Raw genomic sequence first — 23,289 nt, forward strand, 5'->3', positions numbered from 1 at the left:
ACTAGCAGGCTACAGAGCCCCCCCCCCCCCCCCCCCCTCTGGGTGCTCTCTCCACACAGCAGGCTACAGAGCCCCCCTCTGGGTGCTCTCTCCACACTAGCAGGCTACAGAGCCCCCCCCCCCCCCTCTGGGTGCTCTCTCCACACTAGCAGGCTACAGAGCCCCCCTCTGGGTGCTCTCTCCACACTAGCAGGCTACAGAGCCCCCCCCCTCTCGGTGCTCTCTCCACACTAGCAGGCTACAGAGCCCCCTCTGGGTGCTCTCTCCACACTAGCAGGCTACAGAGCCCCCTCTGGGTGCTCTCTCCACACTAGCAGGCTACAGAGCCCCCTCTGGGTGCTCTCTCCACACTAGCAGGCTACAGAGCCCCCTCTGGGTGCTCTCTCACACTAGCAGGCTACAGAGCCCCCTCTGGGTGCTCCCCCACCACTAGCAGGCTACAGACCCCCCCCCCCTCTGGGTGCTCTCTCCACACTAGCAGGCTACAGAGCCCCCCCTCTGGGTGCTCTCTCCACACTAGCAGGCTACAGAGCCCCCTCTGGGTGCTCTCTCCACACTAGCAGGCTACAGAGCCCCCTCTGGGTGCTCTCTCCACACTAGCAGGCTACAGAGCCCCCTCTGGGTGCTCTCACACTAGCAGGCTACAGAGCCCCCTCTGGGTGCTCTCTCCACACTAGCAGGCTACAGAGCCCCCCCCCCCCTCTGGGTGGATGCGTTGACGGCCCGCCCTGACCCCAACAGGTCATGTCTGTAAATAATATATATTATAGCTTAGCATAGCCTAGTCTTGTGCATAAATGTTATGTGTAAAGTGGAAAATCACTGTGGAAAGTTAGAAGCTTCAGCAGGGCATTCCGGCGCCTGAACTGATCAAAGAAGATAACAGTGACACACGAAAGAAACTTTATGCACCACGCTCATCCTGGAAGATGACTAGAACAAAGAGCTCTATATACTCTCAGAGCAGGAGAAGGCAACAGAGACATTTACTGAGCGCAGATAAGATAAGGAACGGTCCAAGCTATGGCAATTAATATCCGGATTCAACCACAGGCCCTCTCTCTGACCCACACACACACGTGAAGAGGCCCCTTTTGATAAACGACCTTCTAGACGCAGCGCATCCCACTTCGGAAGAGATAAGACTCCCCGAGCTCAGTGGAAAAAGCTTCAAAGAAAGCTACAAGTGAATTATATCTTTCTCTTTCCCACACTTTTTCACAACATATGCTCTCATTGGCGGGGCCGAGAAGGACCAATGAATGAGCGACAGCGATAGAGGCAGAGAGACGAAGAACCAATGAGAAGACACCGCCCTCTCTTCGCTGGACCAATCAGAACTGTTCTTGATGACTATTTAAACCGTCGCGCCCTCTGCTAAGGCGGGCGCCTCTCTCTGGTCTGAATACTCTAGGTATCGGGCTGGAGGGGGTCCATGCATGATGTCTACTTGTATCCTGATTTCTGAATAAAACGCTTGATAGATGCAAAGTAAAAGTCTACCGCTGTTTCTTTCAGTCAGAGCCGTCCGGTGGTGTGTTCCTGTCCAACATCAACACGTCACTATCGGTCAACCTGCTGACCAACACCTCCTCCAATGATCCCTGACAGAGCAGCTGGAGCCTGTGAGGGGTTCAACACGAGGGAGAGCAATACGGAGAGAGTCAAAGGCAATAAGCAACAGAAGTTCAATTGGCGTTTTAGAGCAATCGCACTTCTTTTTTTGGAATAAGGATAAAACATCATCTGAGGTTCAAAGCCAAAAACCTCAACTTTATGTTGAAAGACTGGAACCAACCCTCGTTTTCTATTGCAATGACTGAGGGCTTAAAACAGACCCAACACGTCCGCTTAGAATCAGTCAGTGCGTTTACATGCATTCGAATAACTGGCTTAGTCGGACTGAAATCGAATTATCCGTTTCATGTAAACACCTTTGTTCGACTATGTGCGGTCCGACTACGATCCGATCCGGTTGATAATTCGACTATCGCGGCATGTAACGGTGAATTGGATTAGGAACTGGACTTTGCGTCTTTGCGCATGCTTGAGATCCCGCCGCCTCCCTCCCTCCCTCCCTCCCATGTCGTGACCCGGAAGTCGAAAGAGACGATAAGTTGTCACTGCCGGGAGCCTGGCCGGCAGAAAACAAACAAACAACCAGTACCGCTGCTCACCATGTTGGTGCCCTGAGCAGAACTCCTCATGATGCCCCCTGAGATAGGAAAGTGACCCACGGCGATCGTTGTCGACGGGGGGGGGGGGGGTGCTAGTGAGAATGTGCTCACCTGTGTGCGGATGTGTCGGCGCGCATCACGGCAGAGCGATGCGACCCGAGAAGTGTTCACGGGGGTGCTGAGCGATTAAATATATCTCTTGTTCTGCCTGTTTTGTGATATACATGCCTAAAAGGCGCCTAATATTTCTAGACTGAAATAATATCGGCATTATAATTATTATAACTGAGAACTTTTTTAGCTGCCTATTTTGTGGAGCCCCCTCAGGACGTGATGCCCTACGCTCAGCGCGTAGTGCACATTATGGGAGCGGCGGCGCTGCAGACAATGCTATGGAGAACACAAGAGCCACACATCTCTGGACCGAAGAGCAGACAGAATGTATGCTTCATGTATTGAAGGAGTTGAACATAGGCTACTAAAGTTCATGGTTCTTTCTCGAAATGTTGATGTTGGTTGTTGGTGGTGAAGAGGTCAAGCGGAAATGGCTGTATCACCACGAGTTGTAATGAAAACAGCGCCACCTATCGTATCGGATATGACATGCTTTCAAAGGCCAATGATTCACTCACTGCCATGTATATTGGGATAACAGCAGATCCCCCAAAAGATAGCAGAGTCCGACTAAAGCAAGATTCGAATTATACCATCATGTAAACGCACTGAGTTATTCTATCCTCAACAGACAAGACTTCAGGAGACATGTGACATGACAATATTATCGGTGAACGAAAACAAGCGTCAACGAGCTTCTGACCGAGCTTTCAGCTCTGTGCTGTCCAGGATCACTCGGCCATCCATGACCGCTCTGGATCCTTTGCCCTCTCCTCGTTGAGGACTTGTTTAAAACCGGTTTAAAGTGTTCATATGTGCACCTTTCTGCTCTCTCATGGTGTGACCTGTTGACAACACCGGGACTGCTTGGTTTGACTTGTGATGATGTCACACACGTCTGCTCAGACTGCCTGATGACATCACAGCTGATGTGAATCCTCCAGCTATCACAAACAAGAAACGCCTTTGATCAAGACATTTATTTTTAGCACAATGATGAATATGAAGGATTCCCCGCCTCCGGCCACCGTCGCTCATGAAGCATCATGACATCATCAGCATGTCCAGGCCTGATGCTCATTGGCTGTCGGTGTTCTGGAGCAGGCCCTCCAGCTGCTCGTCGATGCTCTTCAGTTCCTGCTGCAGGGCTGAAGTCTGAGGACACCATATGATACTCATAAATACAGCGACGCAACAAGTCATCAATGCAGTCAAATTATTTAAGAAAACAGTCAAAAGAAAATTCAAGAAATACAAAATTATTTCAGTTATGGTGAAATGTTATTTCATTTATTAGAATTCAAGAACGATTTTAAATACTAATTGCTATGATGGAAATATTAAATGTACTACTACTAATAACAGTGAGCAAATAACCTTCCACAGTAATAAGTAGGCCAACACCAAATGTGTTGTGAGAAATATGTGAATATGTTTAATTCTATTGCTTCTGAACATCTTGATGCATTGAACCTCTCTGGAGTCGTGCAGAGCACTAGGAACAAACCATTCCTCACCGAGGGGGGTGGGGGGCAACCCAAACTCTGAGCGGTAGTGCTCACCCCGTAACCTCCCTGGCCAGCTGGTTTGTTCATGTCACATATCCTCACCAACACAACAACACTCTCCTCCGTACACCACCTTGTTTACGGAGTCAACATGGGATGCTATTGATTGGAGATGATATTTGGCGCATGAAGGTCATTTGAAGGACAGGTCAGGTTTTGGTGGAGCAGGTCAGGTTTGGGTGGAGCAGGTCAGGTTGGGGGTGGAGCAGGTCATGTTTGGGGTGGAGCAGGTCAGGTTTGGGTGGAGCACGTCAGGCTTGGGTGGAGCACGTCAGGCTTGGGTGGAGCACGTCAGGCTTGGGGTGGAGCAGGTCAGGTTTGGGTGGAGCAGGTCAGGTTGGGGGTGGAGCAGGTCAGGTTGGGGTGGAGCAGGTCAGGTTTGGGTGGAGCAGGTCAGGTTTGGGTGGAGCAGGTCATGTTGGGGGTGGAGCAGGTCAGGTTTGGGGTGGAGCAGGTCAGGTTTGGGGGTGGAGCAGGTCAGGTTGGGGGTGGAGCAGGTCAGGTTTGGGTGGAGCAGGTCAGGTTGGGGTGGAGCAGGTCAGGTTTGGGTGGAGCAGGTCAGGTTTGGGTGGAGCAGGTCAGGTTGGGGGTGGAGCAGGTCAGGTTTTGGTGGAGCAGGTCAGGTTTGGGGTGGAGCAGGTCAGGTTTGGGTGGAGCAGGTCATGTTGGGGGTGGAGCAGGTCAGGTTTGGATGGAGCAGGTCAGGTTTGGGTGGAGCAGGTCATGTTGGGGGTGGCGCAGGTCAGGTTTGGGTGGAGCAGGTTGGGGTGGAGCAGGTCAGGTTTAGGTGGAGCAGGTCATGTTGGGGGTGGAGCAGGTCAGGTTGGGGTGGAGCAGGTCAGGTTTGGGGTGAAGCAGGTCATGTTGGGGGTGGAGCAGGTCAGGTTTGGGTGGAGCAGGTCATGTTTGGGTGGAGAGAGATGAGGAGGATGGAGAGAGATGAGGAGGATGGAGAGAGATGAGGAGGCTGGAGAGAGATGGAGAGAGATGAGGAGGATGGAGAGAGATGGAGAGAGATGAGGATGGAGAGAGATGAGGAGAGATGAGGATGGAGGGAGATGGAGAGAGATGAGGAGGATGGAGAGAGATGGAGAGAGATGAGGAGAGATGAGGATGGAGGGAGATGGAGAGAGATGAGGAGGATGGAGAGAGATGGAGAGAGATGAGGATGGAGAGAGATGAGGAGGATGGAGAGAGATGGAGCAGGCATGAAAACGGGTCAGGAGTGAAAAAGGTGAGAAGGATAGGCGCGCGCGGGGGGTGGGGGGGGGGGTTGCTGGTGACTTCCACGAACATCGATGTTGGACGTTGTATGATAATCTGTAGGTCCTCCATTCTGGTGATCGGGCCCTATAATAATAGTAATATTGTGTATAATATGGTCATTCATGAACCAACTTCCTTTTTTTTGGCGTGAACAAGTCTTCAAGTCTTGAGCTCTGCTGAGCCATGACTCTGTTCTGCCTCTACCTGGTTGTCACGATCTTCTATAGTACATACCTGCCATAAATATCATGATACTGATACAATACCATAAAAACAGTATACCATAAATAAGACACTGGTATATTTATCTATAATAGTAATAAATAAAATATCTGTATGGTTCACTTTTTACCAACTTTTTCAACACTTAACAAATGGCAGTAATATAAGTATTAGCCAACAAGATATGAATGAAACTACATGGAGCCGTCATAGCATTGATGACACACTATGAGGCCGTTAGTCTCTGACCAGAGGATACAGAGTTCATCAGGATGAGCAGCTGGAGAGTTACACAACTTTACAGACTGAACTTAAACATTTCACTTCTGGCATCTTTTTTAATTTTTATTTTTAAAGCCGAAAATTCCGCCACTTAACGCCTCTCGCTGTTAGCGCAGCGCAGTGTGCGCAGACAGCTCGACACGGAGCAGCGCGTGCGCTCTGATCGCTCTTTTAATGAAGTATCAATACTAAAAATATGCTAAATCACATCGTTTTTAACGTACGGGTACTTTGTTAGCATCGCTACACCGTGCAGCGTGACAGCAGCAGATGTAGCGGGGTGACATTCAAGCTAACCTAAACCACCAAACGCTGAAGACATCTTGACGCTGATTGGCCGAGACGCGACACGTCCCATCAAAGATGTTTTATTGCGAAGAGCACCACTCCACATTTTCTCCGTGTCCCACTCCAATCTCATAAATGCCGGCCGGCCAATTGACCCCCCCCCCCTACCCCAAAACAAAACTCTACTGATCTACACGATTCACGTAAGTCACCTATTTTGGTTTCAAAACGGCGAATTTCGCCGAAAGGTGAGGGATTCTCATGCCTGTGGAGAGAGATGAGGAGGATGGAGAGAGATGGAGAGAGATGAGGAGGATGGAGAGAGATGAGGAGGATGGAGAGAGATGGAGAGAGATGAGGATGGATAGAGATGGAGAGAGATGAGGATGGAGAGATTTAGAGAGAGATGAGGAGGATGGAGAGAGATGGAGAGAGATGAGGAGGATGGAGAGAGATGGAGAGAGATGAGGAGGATGGAGAGAGATGAGGAGGATGGAGAGATGAGGAGGATGGAGAGAGATGGAGAGATGAGGAGGATAGAGAGAGATGAGGAGGATGGAGAGAGATGAGGAGGAGGATGGAGAGAGATGGAGAGAGATGAGGAGGATGGAGAGAGATGGAGAGATGAGGAGGATAGAGAGAGATGAGGAGGATGGAGAGAGATGGAGAGAGATGAGGAGGATGGAGAGAGATGAGGAGGATGGAGAGAGATGGAGAGAGATGAGGAGGATGGAGAGAGATGAGGAGGATGGAGAGAGATGGAGAGATGAGGAGGATGGAGAGAGATGAGGAGAGATGGAGAGAGATGAGGAGGATGGAGAGAGATGAGGAGGATGGAGAGAGATGGAGAGAGATGAGGAGGATGGAGAGATGGAGAGAGATGAGGAGGATGGAGAGAGATAGAGAGAGATGAGGAGGATGGAGAGAGATGAGGAGGATGGAGAGAGATGAGGAGGATGGAGAGAGATGGAGAGAGATGAGGAGGATGGAGAGAGATGAGGAGGATGGAGAGAGATGAGGAGGATGGAGAGAGATGGAGGAGGATGGAGAGAGATGGAGAGAGATGAGGAGGATGGAGAGAGATGGATCTCTGCGGCTGCAGCAGTAAAACAGGAGCTGTACCGGTCCGTCTTGATGAAGAGGAGCTGAGCAGAAGGAGAAGCTCTGTGTTCTGGTCGTCTACGTTCAGACCCTCACAGAGGGTCACGACCTCTGGGTCAGGGCCGAAAGAACAAGGTCGCGAATACAACCGCCCCAAAATGAGGTTCCTCTATAGGAGCCTTAGAGATAGAGTAAGGAGATGAGGTTCCTCTAGGAGCCTTAGAGATAGAGTAAGGAGATGAGGTTCCTCTAGGAGCCTTAGAGATAGAGTAAGGAGATGAGGTTCCTCTAGGAGCCTTAGAGATAGAGTAAGGAGATGAGGTTCCTCTAGGAGCCTTAGAGATAGAGTAAGGAGATGAGGTTCCTCTGTAGGAGCCTTAGAGATAGAGTAAGGAGATGAGGTTCCTCTAGGAGCCTTAGAGATAGAGTAAGGAGATGAGGTTCCTCTAGGAGCCTTAGAGATAGAGTAAGGAGATGAGGTTCCTCTGTAGGAGCCTTAGAGATAGAGTAAGGAGATGAGGTTCCTCTATAGGAGCCTTAGAGATAGAGTAAGGAGATGAGGTTCCTCTAGGAGCCTTAGAGATAGAGGAAGGAGATGAGGTTCCTCTAGGAGCCTTAGAGATAGAGGAAGGAGATGAGGTTCCTCTGTAGGAGCCTTAGAGATAGAGTAAGGAGATGAGGTTCCTCTATGGGAGCCTTAGAGATAGAGGTAGGAGATGAGGTTCCTCTAGGAGCCTTAGAGATAGAGGAAGGAGATGAGGTTCCTCTAGGAGCCTTAGAGATAGAGGAAGGAGATGAGGTTCCTCTGTAGGAGCCTTAGAGATAGAGTAAGGAGATGAGTTTACTCTGTAGGAGCCTTAGAGATAGAGGAAGGAGATGAGGTTCCTCTAGGAGCCTTAGAGATAGAGGAAGGAGATGAGGTTCCTCTGTAGGAGCCTTAGAGATAGAGTAAGGAGATGAGGTTCCTCTCGGAGCCTTAGAGATAGAGGAAGGAGATGAGTTTACTCTGTAGGAGCCTTAGAGATAGAGGAAGGAGATGAGGTTCCTCTCGGAGCCTTAGAGATAGAGTAAGAAGATGAGGTTCCTCTAGGAGCCTTAGAGATAGAGTAAGGAGATGAGGTTCCTCTAGGAGCCTTAGAGATAGAGTAAGGAGATGAGGTTCCTCTAGGCGCCTTAGAGATAGAGTAAGGAGATGAGGTTCCTCTAGGAGCCTTAGAGATAGAGTAAGGAGATGAGGTTCCTCTAGGAGCCTTAGAGATAGAGGAAGGAGATGAGGTTCCTCTCGGAGCCTTAGAGATAGAGTAAGGAGATGAGGTTCCTCTAGGAGCCTTAGAGATAGAGTAAGGAGATGAGGTTCCTCTATAGGAGCCTTAGAGATAGAGTAAGGAGATGAGGTTCCTCTAGGAGCCTTAGAGATAGAGGAAGGAGATGAGGTTCCTCTAGGAGCCTTAGAGATAGAGGAAGGAGATGAGGTTCCTGGAGCCTTAGAGAGAGGTAGGAGATGAGGTTTCTGTAGGAGCCTTAGAGATAGAGGAAGGAGATGAGGTTCCTCTGTAGGAGCCTTAGAGATAGAGTGAGATGAGGTTCCTCTAGGAGTAGAGATAGGAAGGAGATGAGTTCCTCTGTAGGAGCCTTAGAGATAGAGTAAGGAGATGAGGTTTCCTCTAGGGCTTAGAGATAGAGGAGATAGAGATGAGGTTCCTCTAGGATTAGAGATAGAGTAAGGAGATGAGGTTCTCTCTGGAGCCTTAGAGATAGAGTAAGGAGATGAGGTTCCTCTAGGAGCCTTAGAGATAGAGTAAGGAGATGAGGTTCCTCTAGGAGCCTTAGAGATAGAGTAAGGAGATGAGGTTCCTCTAGGAGCCTTAGAGATAGAGAAGGAGATGAGGTTCTCTGAGCCTTAGAGATAGAGTAAGGAGATGAGGTTCCTCTGGAGCCTTAGAGATAGAGTAAGGAGATGAGGTTCCTCTAGGAGCCTTAGAGATAGAGTAAGGAGATGAGGTTCCTCTAGGAGCCTTAGAGATAGAGTAAGGAGATGAGGTTCCCCTAGGAGCCTTAGAGATAGAGTAAGGAGATGAGGTTCCTCTTTAGAGATAGAGTAAGGAGATGAGGTTCCTCTGAGGAGCCTTAGAGATAGAGTAAGGAGATGAGGTTCCTCTAGGAGCCTTAGAGAGATGAAGTAAGGAGATGAGGTTCCTCTAGGAGCCTTAGATAGAGTAAGGAGATGAGGTTCCTCTAGGCGCCTTAGAGACTAAGGAGATGAGCTTCCTCTAGGAGCCTTGATGAGGTAAGGAGATGAGGTTCCTCTGTAAGAGCCTTAGAGATAGAGTAAGGAGATGAGGTTCCTCTAGGAGCCTTAGAGATAGAGTAAGGAGATGAGGTTCCTCTAGGAGCCTTAGAGATAGAGTAAGGAGATGAGGTTCCTCTAGGAGCCTTAGAGATAGAGTAAGGAGATGAGGTTCCTCTAGAAGCCTTAGAGATAGAGTAAGGAGATGAGGTTCCTCTGTAGGAGCCTTAGAGATAGAGTAAGGAGATGAGGTTCCTCTAGGAGCCTTAGAGATAGAGTAAGGAGATGAGGTTCCTCTGTAGGAGCCTTAGAGATAGAGTAAGGAGATGAGGTTCCTCTAGGAGGCCTAGAGATAGAGTAAGGAGATGAGGTTCCTCTGTTGGAGGCTTAGAGATAGAGTAAGGAGATGAGTTCCGAGCCTTAGAGATAGAGTAAGGAGATGAGGTTCCTCTAGGAGCCTTAGAGATAGAGTAAGGAGATGAGGTTCCTCTGTAGGCACTTTAGAGATAGAGTAAGGAGATGAGGTTCCTCTAGGAGCCTTAGAGATAAGGAGAGGAGATTCCTCTGTGGTTTTGGAGATAGAGTAAGGAGATGAGGTTCCTCTCGGAGCCTTAGAGATAGAGGAAGGAGATGAGGTTCCTCTGTAGGAGCCTTAGAGATAGAGTAAGAAGATGAGGTTCCTCTGTAGAGCCTTAGAGATAGAGGAAGGAGATGAGGTTCCTCTGTAGGAGCCTTAGAGATAGAGTAAGGAGATGAGGTCTCTGTAGGAGCCTTTAGAGATAGAGTAGAGATGAGGTTCCTCTAGGAGCCTTAGAGATAGAGGAAGGAGATGAGGTTCCTCTGTAGGAGCCTTAGAGATAGAGTAAGGAGATGAGGTTTCCTCTATAGAGCCTTAGAGATAGAGGAAGGAGATGAGGTTCCTCTGTAGGAGCCTTAGAGATAGAGTAAGGAGATGAGGTTCCTCTAGGAGCCTTAGAGATAGAGGTAGGAGATGAGTTCCTCAGGAGCCTTAGAGATAGAGTAAGGAGATGAGGTTCCTAGGAGCCTTAGAGATAGAGGAGGAGATGAGGTTCCTCTGTAGGTTTTAGAGATAGAGTAAGGAGATGAGTTTACTCTGTAGGAGCCTTAGAGATAGAGGAAGAGATGAGGTTCCTCTAGGAGCCTTAGAGATAGAGGAAGGAGATGAGTTCTGTGAGCCTTAGAGATAGAGTAGGAGATGAGGTTCCTCTGGAGCCTTAGAGATAGAGGAAGGAGATGAGTTTACTCTGTAGGAGCCTTAGAGATAGAGGAAGGAGATGAGGTTCCTCTCGGAGCCTTAGAGATAGAGTAAGAAGATGAGGTTCCTCTAGGAGCCTTAGAGAGTAAGGAGATGAGATTCCTCTAGGAGCCTTAGAGATAGAGTAAGGAGATGAGCTTCCTCTAGGAGCCTTAGAGATAGAGGAAGGAGATGAGGTTCCTCTGTAGGAGCCTTAGAGATAGAGTAAGGAGATGAGGTTCCTCTAGGAGCCTTAGAGATAGAGGAAGGAGATGAGGTTCCTCTGTAGGAGCCTTAGAGATAGGGTAAGGAGATGAGGTTCCTCTGTAGGAGCCTTAGAGATAGATTAAGGAGATGAGGTTCCTCTAGGAGCCATAGAGATAGAGTAAGGAGATGAGGTTCCTCTGTAGGAGCCTTAGAGCTAGAGTAAGGAGATGAGGTTCCTCTCGGAGCCTTAGAGATAGAGTAAGGAGATGAGGTTCCTCTAGGAGCCTTAGAGATAGGGTAAGGAGATGAGGTTCCTCTGTAGGAGCCTTAGAGATAGAGTAAGGAGATGAGGTTCCTCTAGGAGCCTTAGAGATAGAGGAAGGAGATGAGGTTCCTCTGTAGGAGCCTTAGAGATAGAGTAAGGAGATGAGGTTCCTCTAGGAGCCTTAGAGATAGAGGAGATGAGGTTCCTCCATGAGCCTTAGAGATAGAGTAAGGAGATGAGGTTCCTCTAGGAGCCTTAGAGATAGAGGAAGGATGAGCTCTAGGAGCCATAGAGATAGAGTAAGGAGATGAGGTTCCTCTGTAGGAGCCTTAGAGATAGAGTAAGGAGATGAGGTTCCTCTAGGAGCCTTAGAGATAGAGTAAGGAGATGAGGTTCCTCTAGGAGCCTTAGAGATAGAGTAAGGAGATGAGGTTCCTGTAGGCGCCTTAGAGATAGAGTAAGGAGATGAGCTTCCTCTAGGAGCCTTAGAAATAGAGTAAGGAGATGAGGTTCCTCTAGGAGCCTTAGAGATAGAGGAAGGAGATGAGGTCCTCTAGAGCCTTAGAGATAGAGTAAGAGATGAGGTTCCTCTATAGGAGCCTTAGAGATAGAGTAAGGAGATGAGGTTCCTCTAGAGCCTTTAGAGATAGAGGAAGGAGATGAGGTTCCTCTAGGAGCCTTAGAGATAGAGTAAGGAGATGAGGTTCCTATAGGAGCCTTAGAGATAGAGTAAGGAGATGAGGTTCCTCTGTAGGAGCCTTAGAGATAGAGTAAGGAGATGAGGTTCCTCTAGGAGCCTTAGAGATAGAGGAAGGAGATGAGGTCTTCCTAGGCCTTAGAGATAGAGTAAGGAGATGAGTTCCTCAGGAGCCTTAGAGATAGAGGGAGATGAGGTTCCTCTGTAGGAGCCTTTAGAGATAGATTAAGGAGATGAGGTTCCTCTAGGAGCCTTAGAGATAGAGGAAGGAGATGAGGTTCCTCTGTAGGAGCCTTAGAGATAGAGTAAGGAGATGAGGTTCCTCTGTAGGAGCCTTAGAGAGAGTAAGGAGATGAGGTTCCTCTAGGAGCCTTAGAGATAGAGGAGATGAGGTTCCTCTGTAGGAGCCTTAGAGAGAGTAAGGAGATGAGGTTCCTCTAGGAGCCTTAGAGATAGAGTAAGGAGATGAGGTTCCTCTGTAGGAGCCTTAGAGATAGAGGTAGGAGATGAGGTTCCTCTGTAGGAGCCTTAGAGATAGAGGAAGGAGATGAGGTTCCTCTAGGATCCTTAGAGATAGAGGAAGGAGATGAGTTTCCTCTGTAGAGCCTTTGCTAGAGTAAGGAGAGGTTCCTCTAGGAGAGAGATAGAGGAGATGAGGTTCCTCTAGCTAGAGTAAGGAGATGAGGTTCTCTCAGCCTTAGAGATAGGGTAAGGAGATGAGGTTCCTCTGTAGGAGCCTTAGAGATAGAGTAAGGAGATGAGGTTCCTCTAGGAGCCTTAGAGATAGAGTAAGGAGATGAGTTCCTCTGTAGGAGCCTTAGAGATAGAGGAGATGAGGTTCCTCTGTAGGAGCCTTAGAGATAGAGTAAGGAGATGAGGTTCTAGGAGCCTTAGAGATAGAGTAAGGAGATGAGTTCCTCTGTAGAGCCTTAGATAGAGATAGAGTAAGGAGATGAGGTTCCTCTGTATTAGAAGAGTAAGGAGATGAGGTTCCTCTAGGAGCCTTAGAGATAGAGTAAGGAGATGAGGTTCCTCTGTAGGAGCCTTAGAGATAGAGTAAGGAGATGAGTTTACTCTGTAGGAGCCTTAGAGATAGAGTAAGGAGATGAGGTTCCTCTGTAGGAGCCTTAGATATAGTGTTAAGTTGTAATAGTTTATTTTGATAACATCTGCAGAGGTCTTATGTTTTAAATTAATACATATAGAAAGATATTATAATAGACAATATTAAGGAGAATATTGATATTGTTATTAATGTATTATGAAGCATAGGGGTAATGTTTACTCTATGCAAATCTAAATGGCAAGAATTAATGTATATTGCATGAGTGACTATGTTAGTATTATAGATTGACGAAGCCGGTTGAATTCCGTGAAGTGACTCATAATAACAAGGACTTTATTGTGAAGGTGACTTTAATGCAGTCAAAACCAAGACGGAATCTTATTGTGAAAGCGCCGAACCGGAAGTGACGTTTCGACCGCAAGAGAGGATTATGAGACAGCGTGTTTAGAGAGATCGTTCTCTTTTTCTCAGGTAAGGCGACGAGGAGGGTGTCGGAGGAAGAAGCCGGAGCCGCAGCCTGGACACGACGGGAGAGCGTTGACTGTTTGTTTTACAATTCCTGCCATTAAATGTTGATAACTTAATCCATGCGCCCGGAAGCCTGTTTTCCACCATCTAGTGCCCAGTTTCAGAATACCAATTGGAAACCACGGCGGAACTGAGATGGCTACCGTCCGCCACGTCGGACGCTCATGCGGTGAGTAGCCCGCGGTATCGAACTATTTATGCCGTCAGAACACGGAGGGGTTTAACCAACGTTTGACGCTGTGTTTTTGTGTTTTATGTGTGTTTTGTTCCAGTTGCGTTAGCATGTTCTGCATGTTTTGCGATACATTTACTGGTGCAGGTCTCCCACGGTTGGCCGCGTGGTTGGTCGCACGTTGTTAGCGTCGCTGAGATGTAGATGTGTGCGCGATTGTGTTTGTTATGTTTGTGTCTTTTCTTTAGTGCGTTCCTCGCATCATTTGTCTCACGCCTTCCACGTAAATTGTCTCTTTTTCCTTTTTACGTTCCTCGGTGTTTGTGTTTTTTCTGTTTTGCGTTCCTCGTATGTCTGTCTCACGCTTTTCACATGACGTCTAGTCTTGTTTCTGTTGTTCCTTGTGTTATTGTAGAGTTTTTTCACTCTTTTCACGTCTTTCTACGTGTTATCGTGTGTGTGGCCTTGTTTGGAGTGGGCGGCCACGTAGAGAGTGTGCCCTGTGTGTGCGCTTTACACCAGGTGTGTCGCTGCGGCAACAGCGTTTGTGTGTGTGCTTCCTGGGTATTTAGTGCATGTTTTTTGTCATATTGTTGTTCGTTTGTTTTGTGAGTAACACATTTTTGTAGACAAGACTTGTGGCTAGTTGATGTGCAAAGAGAGTTAGTACTAGAAGCAGGAAGTGTGCAGTCGCGTGGAAGTTCGTGGACCAGGATCATTACCTCCCATTGTATCCTATTGGTGTGGCTGCACATTAGCTTGGTAGTTTGACGCACATAGAATAATCGGACGAAGACTACGCGGGGGGGTCTAACTAAGACCACGCTAGAAATCTAATATAAAATCATAAATTAGTGCGTGAACGTTGCTATTTAGAGATGAAAGTTACATAACGTAAGCGTGGTGGCCGTCGTGTTGAACGTGTCGCAGTTACAAGATCATTAGACCACATAGATCAGTTGAATTGCCGTGTCTGGTATGGGGGATTCACAAAAGGGGACTCACTGATCCACTTGGATACGAAAGGTACAGCGTGTTTTGGTTTTATGTTGTCTTGTGTTAAATCCACCATTTTGAGTTAGCTGAGAGAGAAGGACATTTGGTCTTTTGTTCAACCACATGGCTGGGGGTTGAAAGACATTTACATAACTAAGGACGCCATTACACATTCGAGGTGGCGCCGATATACTGCTTGTGGAACGAGGCATGCTAGGGATTAACCTAACCATATTGAATAGAGTTTCTTGGTTTTTGATTAATATTGCCATTTTTGGATTACAGTGGATTGTTTGATTTTTCCATTATTGCTTGTTTGTGGAATGGTTGTTTATTATCAGCCTTTGACAGATTGTCGATTTTGAGTTTCAATTATTGACGTTTGCCTTGTCTTATGGATTTGTCATCTGCTTTTCCATGATTGGCGTCTTTGGATTTCTGCGGTCGGCTTATTCATAATTGACAGTATTGGTTAAATTAACAGCTTCTCCCATTTCACAGAAGAAATAACATTTGTTTCATTGGTTACAATAACACCTTTTTCCCATTTGTTGATTGTTAACATTTTCATGCTGTTCAATATAACTGTATTGTTTACCTAATTTGTATTTTTCCCCAACTGCACCGCACCCACAATTAGACATATAGTGTAGAATAAATTTTCTTTCAATTTCTTTCGAAAAATCGATTTTACGAATTTTTGAGGGATTTTGATCTGAAATTTTTTAGGTTTTTCTGTGCTCTACATTTACATTTCCTTACATATATTAAGCCTATCAGATCTGATCCCTTTAACAATGTCAGAATCTACGTCAATCAAGACCCCTGTCGCTTGGATAGAGAACGTTTCTCTACACTGCCGTGAATGGTAGGGAAAGCCGACAGACTGCACCACTACAAGAAGCTGAGGAAGCATGTGCAGGACGCACGTGCAGGAATGACATGCAGAGGGTTTACTGTATGTAACAACCCTGGATGGGCCCACAGAAGACCAGAAGCAAGAGAAGAAGTGTTTCCGATCCCGACCAGCAGAGAGCGCCAAAGCCAAGAACGCTCCCAAAGAAGAAGCTCCCCCGACTGGAACCCCGCATAAAGAGGCAGCCCCATCCTCCGCCCCATCAAGATGTTTCGACGGCGAGAGCTCCCCATCCCCCGACCCATCAGGATGTTTCAACGCCTAGAGGTCCCGGACCATCAACATGTTTTCACACCTATGACCGCCCCGCCCCCATGTCTACCCCAGACCTATCAGTCCTGCCCCTCAGCCCCTGCAGTCAGCGATGGAGCTGCATTCATGAGTCTGCCCCCTGCACCCCAACCCCCGACGCAAGACTTATCCCAACAATTGGACTTCAAGGGCACATTGAACGTGCCTACAAGCTGGACCAGAGAACTAGGCCCCCTCGGAGAGCCAAGCAGACTCCGCCAACAGATGACTTCCAGCATCAACTACGGACATACAAGCCCCCATGCAAGACCGCTGCCACAGACAGAGTGCCCCCAAAACAAAGCGGAACAACAACATATCCAAGCCCCACTCATCACAACAAGCACCGGTGTCACCCAGTACAAGCCGTACAGCCCAAGGGATATGCACTACATCACGGACCAGCTGCCACCCATATCGAAAGGAGGAGTCCCTGGATAAAGGCACTCGACGCTGCCACCACCGGCATCCCCTTGGCAGTCGGAGACGTGAGGGCAATCCTGGCAAAATGCTCCTCGCTGAGAGAGCTAGAAGACCTGGAGAGAGATGCTGGCTGCTCATCTGCCCATAACAGCCAAGATGTGGACACTGTCAACATACACCTGTTCGCTGCCATCAGAACACGGTGGCCCTTTACCCCCGACATGGCCAACCTGTCTGCCATCAAGTTAAGACCAGATGAAGACGGTGAGACCTACTTATCCCGATCAGCAGAAGCCTGGGAATCAGCTACAGGCACCAGACACGACAGAGATTCCACCTTGATGAACATATGGAAGGAAGCAGTGATAAAAGGACTCCCACCCAAACTCACCAAAGAAATGTACCAGACGGTGGGCATCAAATATGTCACCTATGACATATGGAAGGAATATATGAGCCACTTCATTGCCAAACACCTCGAAGATGAACAAGAGGAGAAGGCAAACAACGAAAAGATGGCTGTTAAAGCTACAACTAGCAGAAAAAGATACTGACGCTTTTAAACACCGACAGACACAAAAACAGATGGCTCTTGCACCTGACGTGGCCACCCAGATCCGTGAGGAAGTCGGGAAAGCCATGAGCACCTTCATGCAAGAGGGAGGACAACACCAGCCTGCCTCCCAACAGAAGCAAGAAGCCATGACCTGGCAACAAGAAGAGGATTACGACAGCGAAGTATGTTTTCTCTGCAGGAAGCCTGGACACTGGATGCGGAGCTGCCAAGAAGGAATAGGAGGCCGCCAAAAAGCATATACACAAAAAGAATATACACAAAAAGGATTTACACAAAGAGGACAGAGAGGACGAGGATGTGGCGACCCAAACCGCCAAATGATGACACAAGAACAAGAATCTGAGGAGATCTTATGACAGATCCCAGGAGACTCAACACAAGGCGTTATGGTTCCAATTGGATGAGAACCTGTCATCACATGTTCCATAGATGGAGAAGAAAAAGACCTGATGGTGGATACTGGCGCCTCAGTCTCGTGCATTGCCAAATTGCACAATGCAGTACCACCACTCTCCACTCGAACACTGTCAGTTGTGGGATATTCCGGAACACCACAGAAGCAATTTTTCACAAAGAAATTGCACACAATTGTGGGGAAAACGATTCTCCACCACTCCTACCTCCATGCCCCATCATCACCCATTGACCTTGCTGGAAGGGATCTACTGCGAACACTTGGCATCTCGGTCATATGCTCCCCTGCCGCTCTACCTTTCGCCCCAGGGGACTAGTCTTGGGACCTCAACAGGCCGGACACCGAATAATGTTTATGAGCCCCGACATCGCCCCAGAAGCAGGAAGCTCAACCAGAGTATACTGGTCCGAACTGGAGCCAGAAATCCAAGGATCACCTGGACTAATCAAAGAATTCATGGACTGGAAGTCATGGATTATGACACAACATCCATATGTCATGCCAGAAGATCCCTATCACTGCACCTACAACTACACCACTGCTGTCGACGACGCCTACCAACAAGCCTGGGACGAAGAAAAGGAGGTGACATTGAAGTCATCAGAACAGGAGCCATTAAAAGAAGGCGTTGCCGCTGAATGCCTGCAGTCTCCCGACCACTGCAATCTGACTCCGCCCCTCACATCACACTGCTGACAGGAGCAGGCCATGAAGCAAGAACTCTTGGCCCCATGATGAAAGCAGTCTCAAGAGTAAGGGGATTCCTACCACATCCCCTGTCTGTCACACACCGATGGTGACTATTGGAAAATACAACAACATTCGTATTCTAAAGGACTGCTCCAACAACTTGACCTTGACAGAAATCATGGAGAGAACATTCCAACCATCCTGCCACTGTTGAAATGCTAGAAGACGTGCCGCCCCAAATATGGTCAGCAGGAGACTATGATGTTGGTCACACCAACACAACGTGGAAATGATTTTGAAGCCAAATCAAGATGCAGTATGGCGCTATCAATATCCCTGAAGAAGAACAGAAGGATGGCATACGAGAGACCATCCAAGGCTTGTATGAAGCAGGAGTGCTGATTGACACAAAGTCCAAATGGAATACTCCAATATTGCCAGTTCCCAAATCCGGCAACAAAGGCTGGAGGATGGTACATGACCTGAGAGCCATCAACAGTGCCACAACGCCACAGAACATTCAAGTGCCCAACCTACACAGCAGTGTCCTGCTTGTCACCAAAACAACAATACTTCACTGTCATTGACTTGGCAAATGCTTTCTTTTGTCTGCCCCTTGACAAAGCAAGTAGGACTATGTTTGCCTTTACGTTTGAAGGCAGACAATACACCTATTCCAGAATGCCGCAAGGCTACAGAGACAGCCCGGGATTATTCAATGCAGCCCTGAAGCAAGACCTCAAAGACCTCACCATTCCAGAAGACACAGTTCTCGTACAGTATGTAGATGACATACTGCTTGTCGCACCAACTGCTGCAGTCTGCCTCAGAGTGACCAAAGACAACGCTGCTCTCCAGAGCAGGTTATAAAGTCAAGCGCTCTAAAACACAGATTGCAAGAAAAACAGTGACATTCCTGGGAAAACTCATCTCAGGAGACTCCTGCGCATTGTCTGCAGGACAGAGGTCTGCCATCTTGAGTGCAGCAAAACCAAAGACTGTACAAGACATGCTGTCATTCCTTGGCCGAACTGAATACAGCCGCCATCACGTTCCTGACTTCACGCCTCTCACACAGCCACTCCGAGACATGTTGGCTGAAACAGGAAACCGTAACCTGAAAGCCACATTGACATGGACCACTGATGCAGAACACTCATTCACAGCAACAAAGCAGGAGGTCAGCAAAGCCATGAGCACCTTCATGCAAGAGGGAGGACAACACCAGCCTGCCTCCCAACAGAAGCAAGACGCCATAATTCCTTGGCAACAGGGACAAGCGGATCCCAGAGACAGTGAGCCATGTTTCCTCCAGTTTGGATACTGGATGCCGGACTGCCAGCAAGAAGAAGACCGAGAGGAGGACCTGTCATCTGTCACCTGTCATCTGTCACCTGACTTGTCATCACAGCCATCGATGGAGCAGCACCTCAGGATTGTGCATTGCCTAATTGCACCATGAAGTACCACCACTCTCCACTTGAACACCGTCAGTGTGGAATATCCAGAGACATCACAAGAACGTTGATCCAAGCAAGAAGTTTGGCCAAACATCAGAAGCCGACCACAACATGCGTCCACTTGAGTTTTCTGAATCAAATGTTGTTTCAGAAAAAGGAGGATAGAGGAGATAGCTAATGTACTACAGCTCAAGCGAGACCATAGAGGGTGAGCAGGTTGCACAAAGCAACTGGGATCCCTGTAATGTGTCACGAGCTCGAGGTCAACACAGAACAAGGCGTTCACACATTTTTGACTTCAAGTGCGTTCTCAATGACAGCAACAAGACAAGATCTCAAAACTCTTACAACAGCCACACATCAACTTTGTCAACGAGCCCAACAACATGGCAGACGGATTACAAGTTAACCTGGAAGAACCACATGACTGCAGAGATTGCACGAAAAGATCTCAAGGTCAGAATGGACTTGGAGAAAGAACCACTGGACAGTCTAACACTGTTCACTGATGGACACTGCCACAGAGAGCAACATCAACAACAAGGGAATAGACATTCAACCATTGCAGCTGAAATCATCCCACAACCAGCATCTTCACAGCTCACAGAATTAGTGGCTTTGACGAAACCACTGGAACACGCCAAAGGAAAATCAGTCAACATTTACACCGATTCAGTTTATGCATATGGAGCCGTGCATGTCGACGGTCCCCAGTGGTTGAGAAGAGGATTCTTAACTACAGCAAATGCACCAGTAAAGCACAGAAGCCAGCTGTCATCCTGCTACCACACAAAGTAGCAGAAATGAAATGCAAAGGACATCAGAACTTGACAACGACGGTGGCAAGAGGCAACGACAGCCATTGACACACCGGAACTCCCGAAACTTGGATTAAAGGACATTAAGCGCATGCAGAAAGAAGCAGGAGTTTATGAGCAGAATCAGTGGGCACACAAAGTTGCCAGCCAGAAAGAGGGTCTCTGGAGATCACATGATGGACGCATGGTGGCACCTGCAAAGATGTGTCAAGGACTCATAAGACAGGCACATGGTCCCTCTCATGTGAATCCCAGAAGAACGGAGCAGAGGTCTCCATCCTCTGGTGGCATCCCTACATGACAGAGATATATGCTCGAGGAGTGATCAGGTCTGACTGGCACAGCTTTGCAACCAAACACTTAACACATTCACATTCACACAGGAGCAGACTATCGCCCAGGAGGAGCAGAGTTCATGGCGTGGCTTTGGAGAATATTTGAGGAATGAACTAACCACAGTTAAGTTTTTCTTTGAGCAGGTTACCGGAGCCCACCAGGAGCCCAGTGGACTAAGTCCAGGCGAATGGGGTGCTCTGAAGTCATTGCAAGGACCTCGGAGCGCCCTCGATGTGAGTGGTCTCACACAGTGACACCATTTCACATTTTTGTAAATATGTTCATATTTGTATTATACTGAGACATTAGAGCTAGAGTTAGGACTGCAACACAGGAAGATGTGTGCAGATAACATCGACTCACTGCTCACCGTCTCCTGTCATTAATGGCACCTCGATGTGCAAATGTTTTGTTTTTCCCCATAAGCTGTTTTAGGTTCGACGAGAGGGTGCTGGACGAATACCTGCCTGCTATCAGATCCTGGTAGGATTTGAATATTTCTATGCCCTAGTCAAGGGCCATAGATAGGATCAATTACATTTATCATAACCAGTAAAGATAAATAAAGTTAGATTGGATAAGTAATTGAGACTCTGTTGGACGACGGATGGCCATTTAATAGATGATTCCTCCCAGGGTGAGAAGCTGCTCCTCCGACTCAGTTGAAGATTGCGAATTCAAGCCTAGAAAGTATTAGATACTTATTAAATATAGAAATTAAAATATAGACAATTTGTCATAGTCAAGTGTCACATTCTGTATAGAGCCGCCCTAGTGGCCGCTGTGTTGTGTTGTGTTTTCATTTTCCAACAGCTACACCTGACGCCCAGCATCGTCCATCGTGTGCTGGCTGCCTGCTGTGAGGACCTGCCATGAGGAGCTGCCCACAGGAGCACCCATCATCACCGGCTCAGAGAGACTGAGGAGCAGAGAGCCATCCTGAGGACCCCTGCGATGCCATTCGGCAGAGGACAGAGCGATGCAGAGGAAGAGGGACAGATGACATCATGTGGATATGCGAATCCACCGACGGACGGACGGCGCAGCCAGTGAAAACCATGAGGAATAATATCTCCCCATGAGACAGGTTCCAGAGAGACATCAACCTTTTGGATGACTGCAGAGAACCACTGCATGCAGGTAGCTGCATGTGAGATAGAAGTCCTCAGCTGAGATTTAGTGAGTGTGAATTGCTGGTAGACAGTTAACTGCTTGCAGTCTGTGGACGCAGTGATCCATGCTCCCTCAGCTGAGTGGGACGATCGCAACCATCATTGACAATGAGGAACTGGAGAACTGGAGTTGCAGAGCATGTATGCGGAGGGACTGGATTCACAGGGATGCACAGACACCTGCACAGATAGACACTTAGTGCACATGTTACATCAACCGGAACCATCAGGACAGCAGGATTTTTCACCTGTGTGATGAATACATTCACACTGACACTTAGTGTTATTTAGTTTCCTTGAGAAGCAGGGATGAAAGGAGGGAGTGATGTTCTTCCACAGGGATGCTGAATGATAATGAGTGAGAATTAAAATGTTGTACAATGTTTGTTTACATAGAGGGTCAAAATAAATGGGCTATTACTTGGTTGTTTATACTATTGGATAAGTATAAAAGGAGGGATTGTTAAGTTGTAATAGTTTATTTTGATAACATCTGCAGAGGTCTTATGTTTTAAATTAATACATATAGAAAGATATTATAATAGACAATATTAAGGAGAATATTGATATTGTTATTAATGTATTATGAAGCATAGGGGTAATGTTTACTCTATGCAAATGTAAATGGCAAGAATTAATGTATATTGCATGAGTGACTATGTTAGTATTATAGATTGACGAAGCCGGTTGAATTCCGTGAAGTGACTCATAATAACAAGGGACTTTTATTGTGAAGGTGACTTTTAATGCAGTCAAAACCAAGACGGGAATCTTATTGTGAAAGCCCGGAACCGGAGTGACGTTTCGGCGCGCAAGAGAGATTATGAGACAGCGTGTTTTAGAGAGATCGTTCTCTTTTTCAGGTAAGGCGACGAGGAGGTGTGCTCGGAAGGTGCCGCGAGCCTGGACACGAGAGGAAGCGTTGACTGTTTGTTTTACAATTCCTGCCATTAAATGTTGATAACTTAATCCATGCGCGTCCGGAAGCCTGTTTTCCACCATCTGCGAAGTGCCCAGTTTCAGAATACTCAACAATAGAGTAAGGAGATGAGTTTACTCTGTAGGAGCCTTAGAGATAGAGTAAGAAGATGAGGTTCCTCTGTAGGAGCCTTAGAGATATCAGCTGACTCCTTTGCGTCAAAAGGAGTCAGCTGAGGTGGTCCGGGCATCTGACTCGGATGCCTCCTGGACCCTTTAGAGGTAGCCAACACGTTGCCCGCGGTGACGACATGAGTCGCCCGCACGGCATTTTCTAAAAATAGTCAACAATGAGCTCTGTCACAAAAAACGCCATAATCCCCAGGCACTAGGACCCTGGGGAGGCTGTCTCATTCGGTCTTTGACAGACTTATTTGCAGCCAGGATCACAGCCAATGAGGCGAGCTCAAAGTAAAGGATGCACGGAGTGAACAGGAAGTCCAGGGAGTTACAGAATATATATATATATATATATACCGAGTGTTAGCTGCTTACATTCAGCTTTACTTGAGGCAATGAAGGGACTTAGAAACTGTCTCCAGTGAGCCAGAGAGTGAACGAGAGAATTAGAAGTACAATAAATAAGGATGGGCATCTCTCTATTCTGTGCATTACTCTACATTCTGATTGTATTGGTTCCATTGGTGTGTCGACAGTGACCCAGTTCCTCCTGGTCTCAGTGGTCATCTCCCTGTGACCCTGAGACGGTCTCTAACAATAGA

General features: G+C 47.6%; 1 protein-coding gene across 9 annotated transcripts in view; it reads right to left on the reverse strand.

Moving 5' to 3' along the window:
- Positions 1-3,256: 3,256 nt before the first annotated feature.
- The window catches only part of vars2 (valyl-tRNA synthetase 2, mitochondrial), a 58,945-nt gene continuing 38,912 nt past the window's right edge, over positions 3,257-23,289 (reverse strand). For all 9 annotated transcript variants that reach the window (XM_056415750.1, XM_056415733.1, XM_056415758.1 and 6 more), the window contains one exon: positions 3,257-3,446. In XM_056415750.1, coding sequence (XP_056271725.1) covers positions 3,369-3,446 — 78 coding nt within the window. In that variant the 3' untranslated portion in view covers positions 3,257-3,368. The remainder of the gene's footprint in view (positions 3,447-23,289) is intronic.

Source organism: Pseudoliparis swirei, chromosome 1, assembly GCF_029220125.1.
Source record: "Pseudoliparis swirei isolate HS2019 ecotype Mariana Trench chromosome 1, NWPU_hadal_v1, whole genome shotgun sequence".
Lineage (NCBI taxonomy): Eukaryota > Metazoa > Chordata > Actinopteri > Perciformes > Liparidae > Pseudoliparis > Pseudoliparis swirei.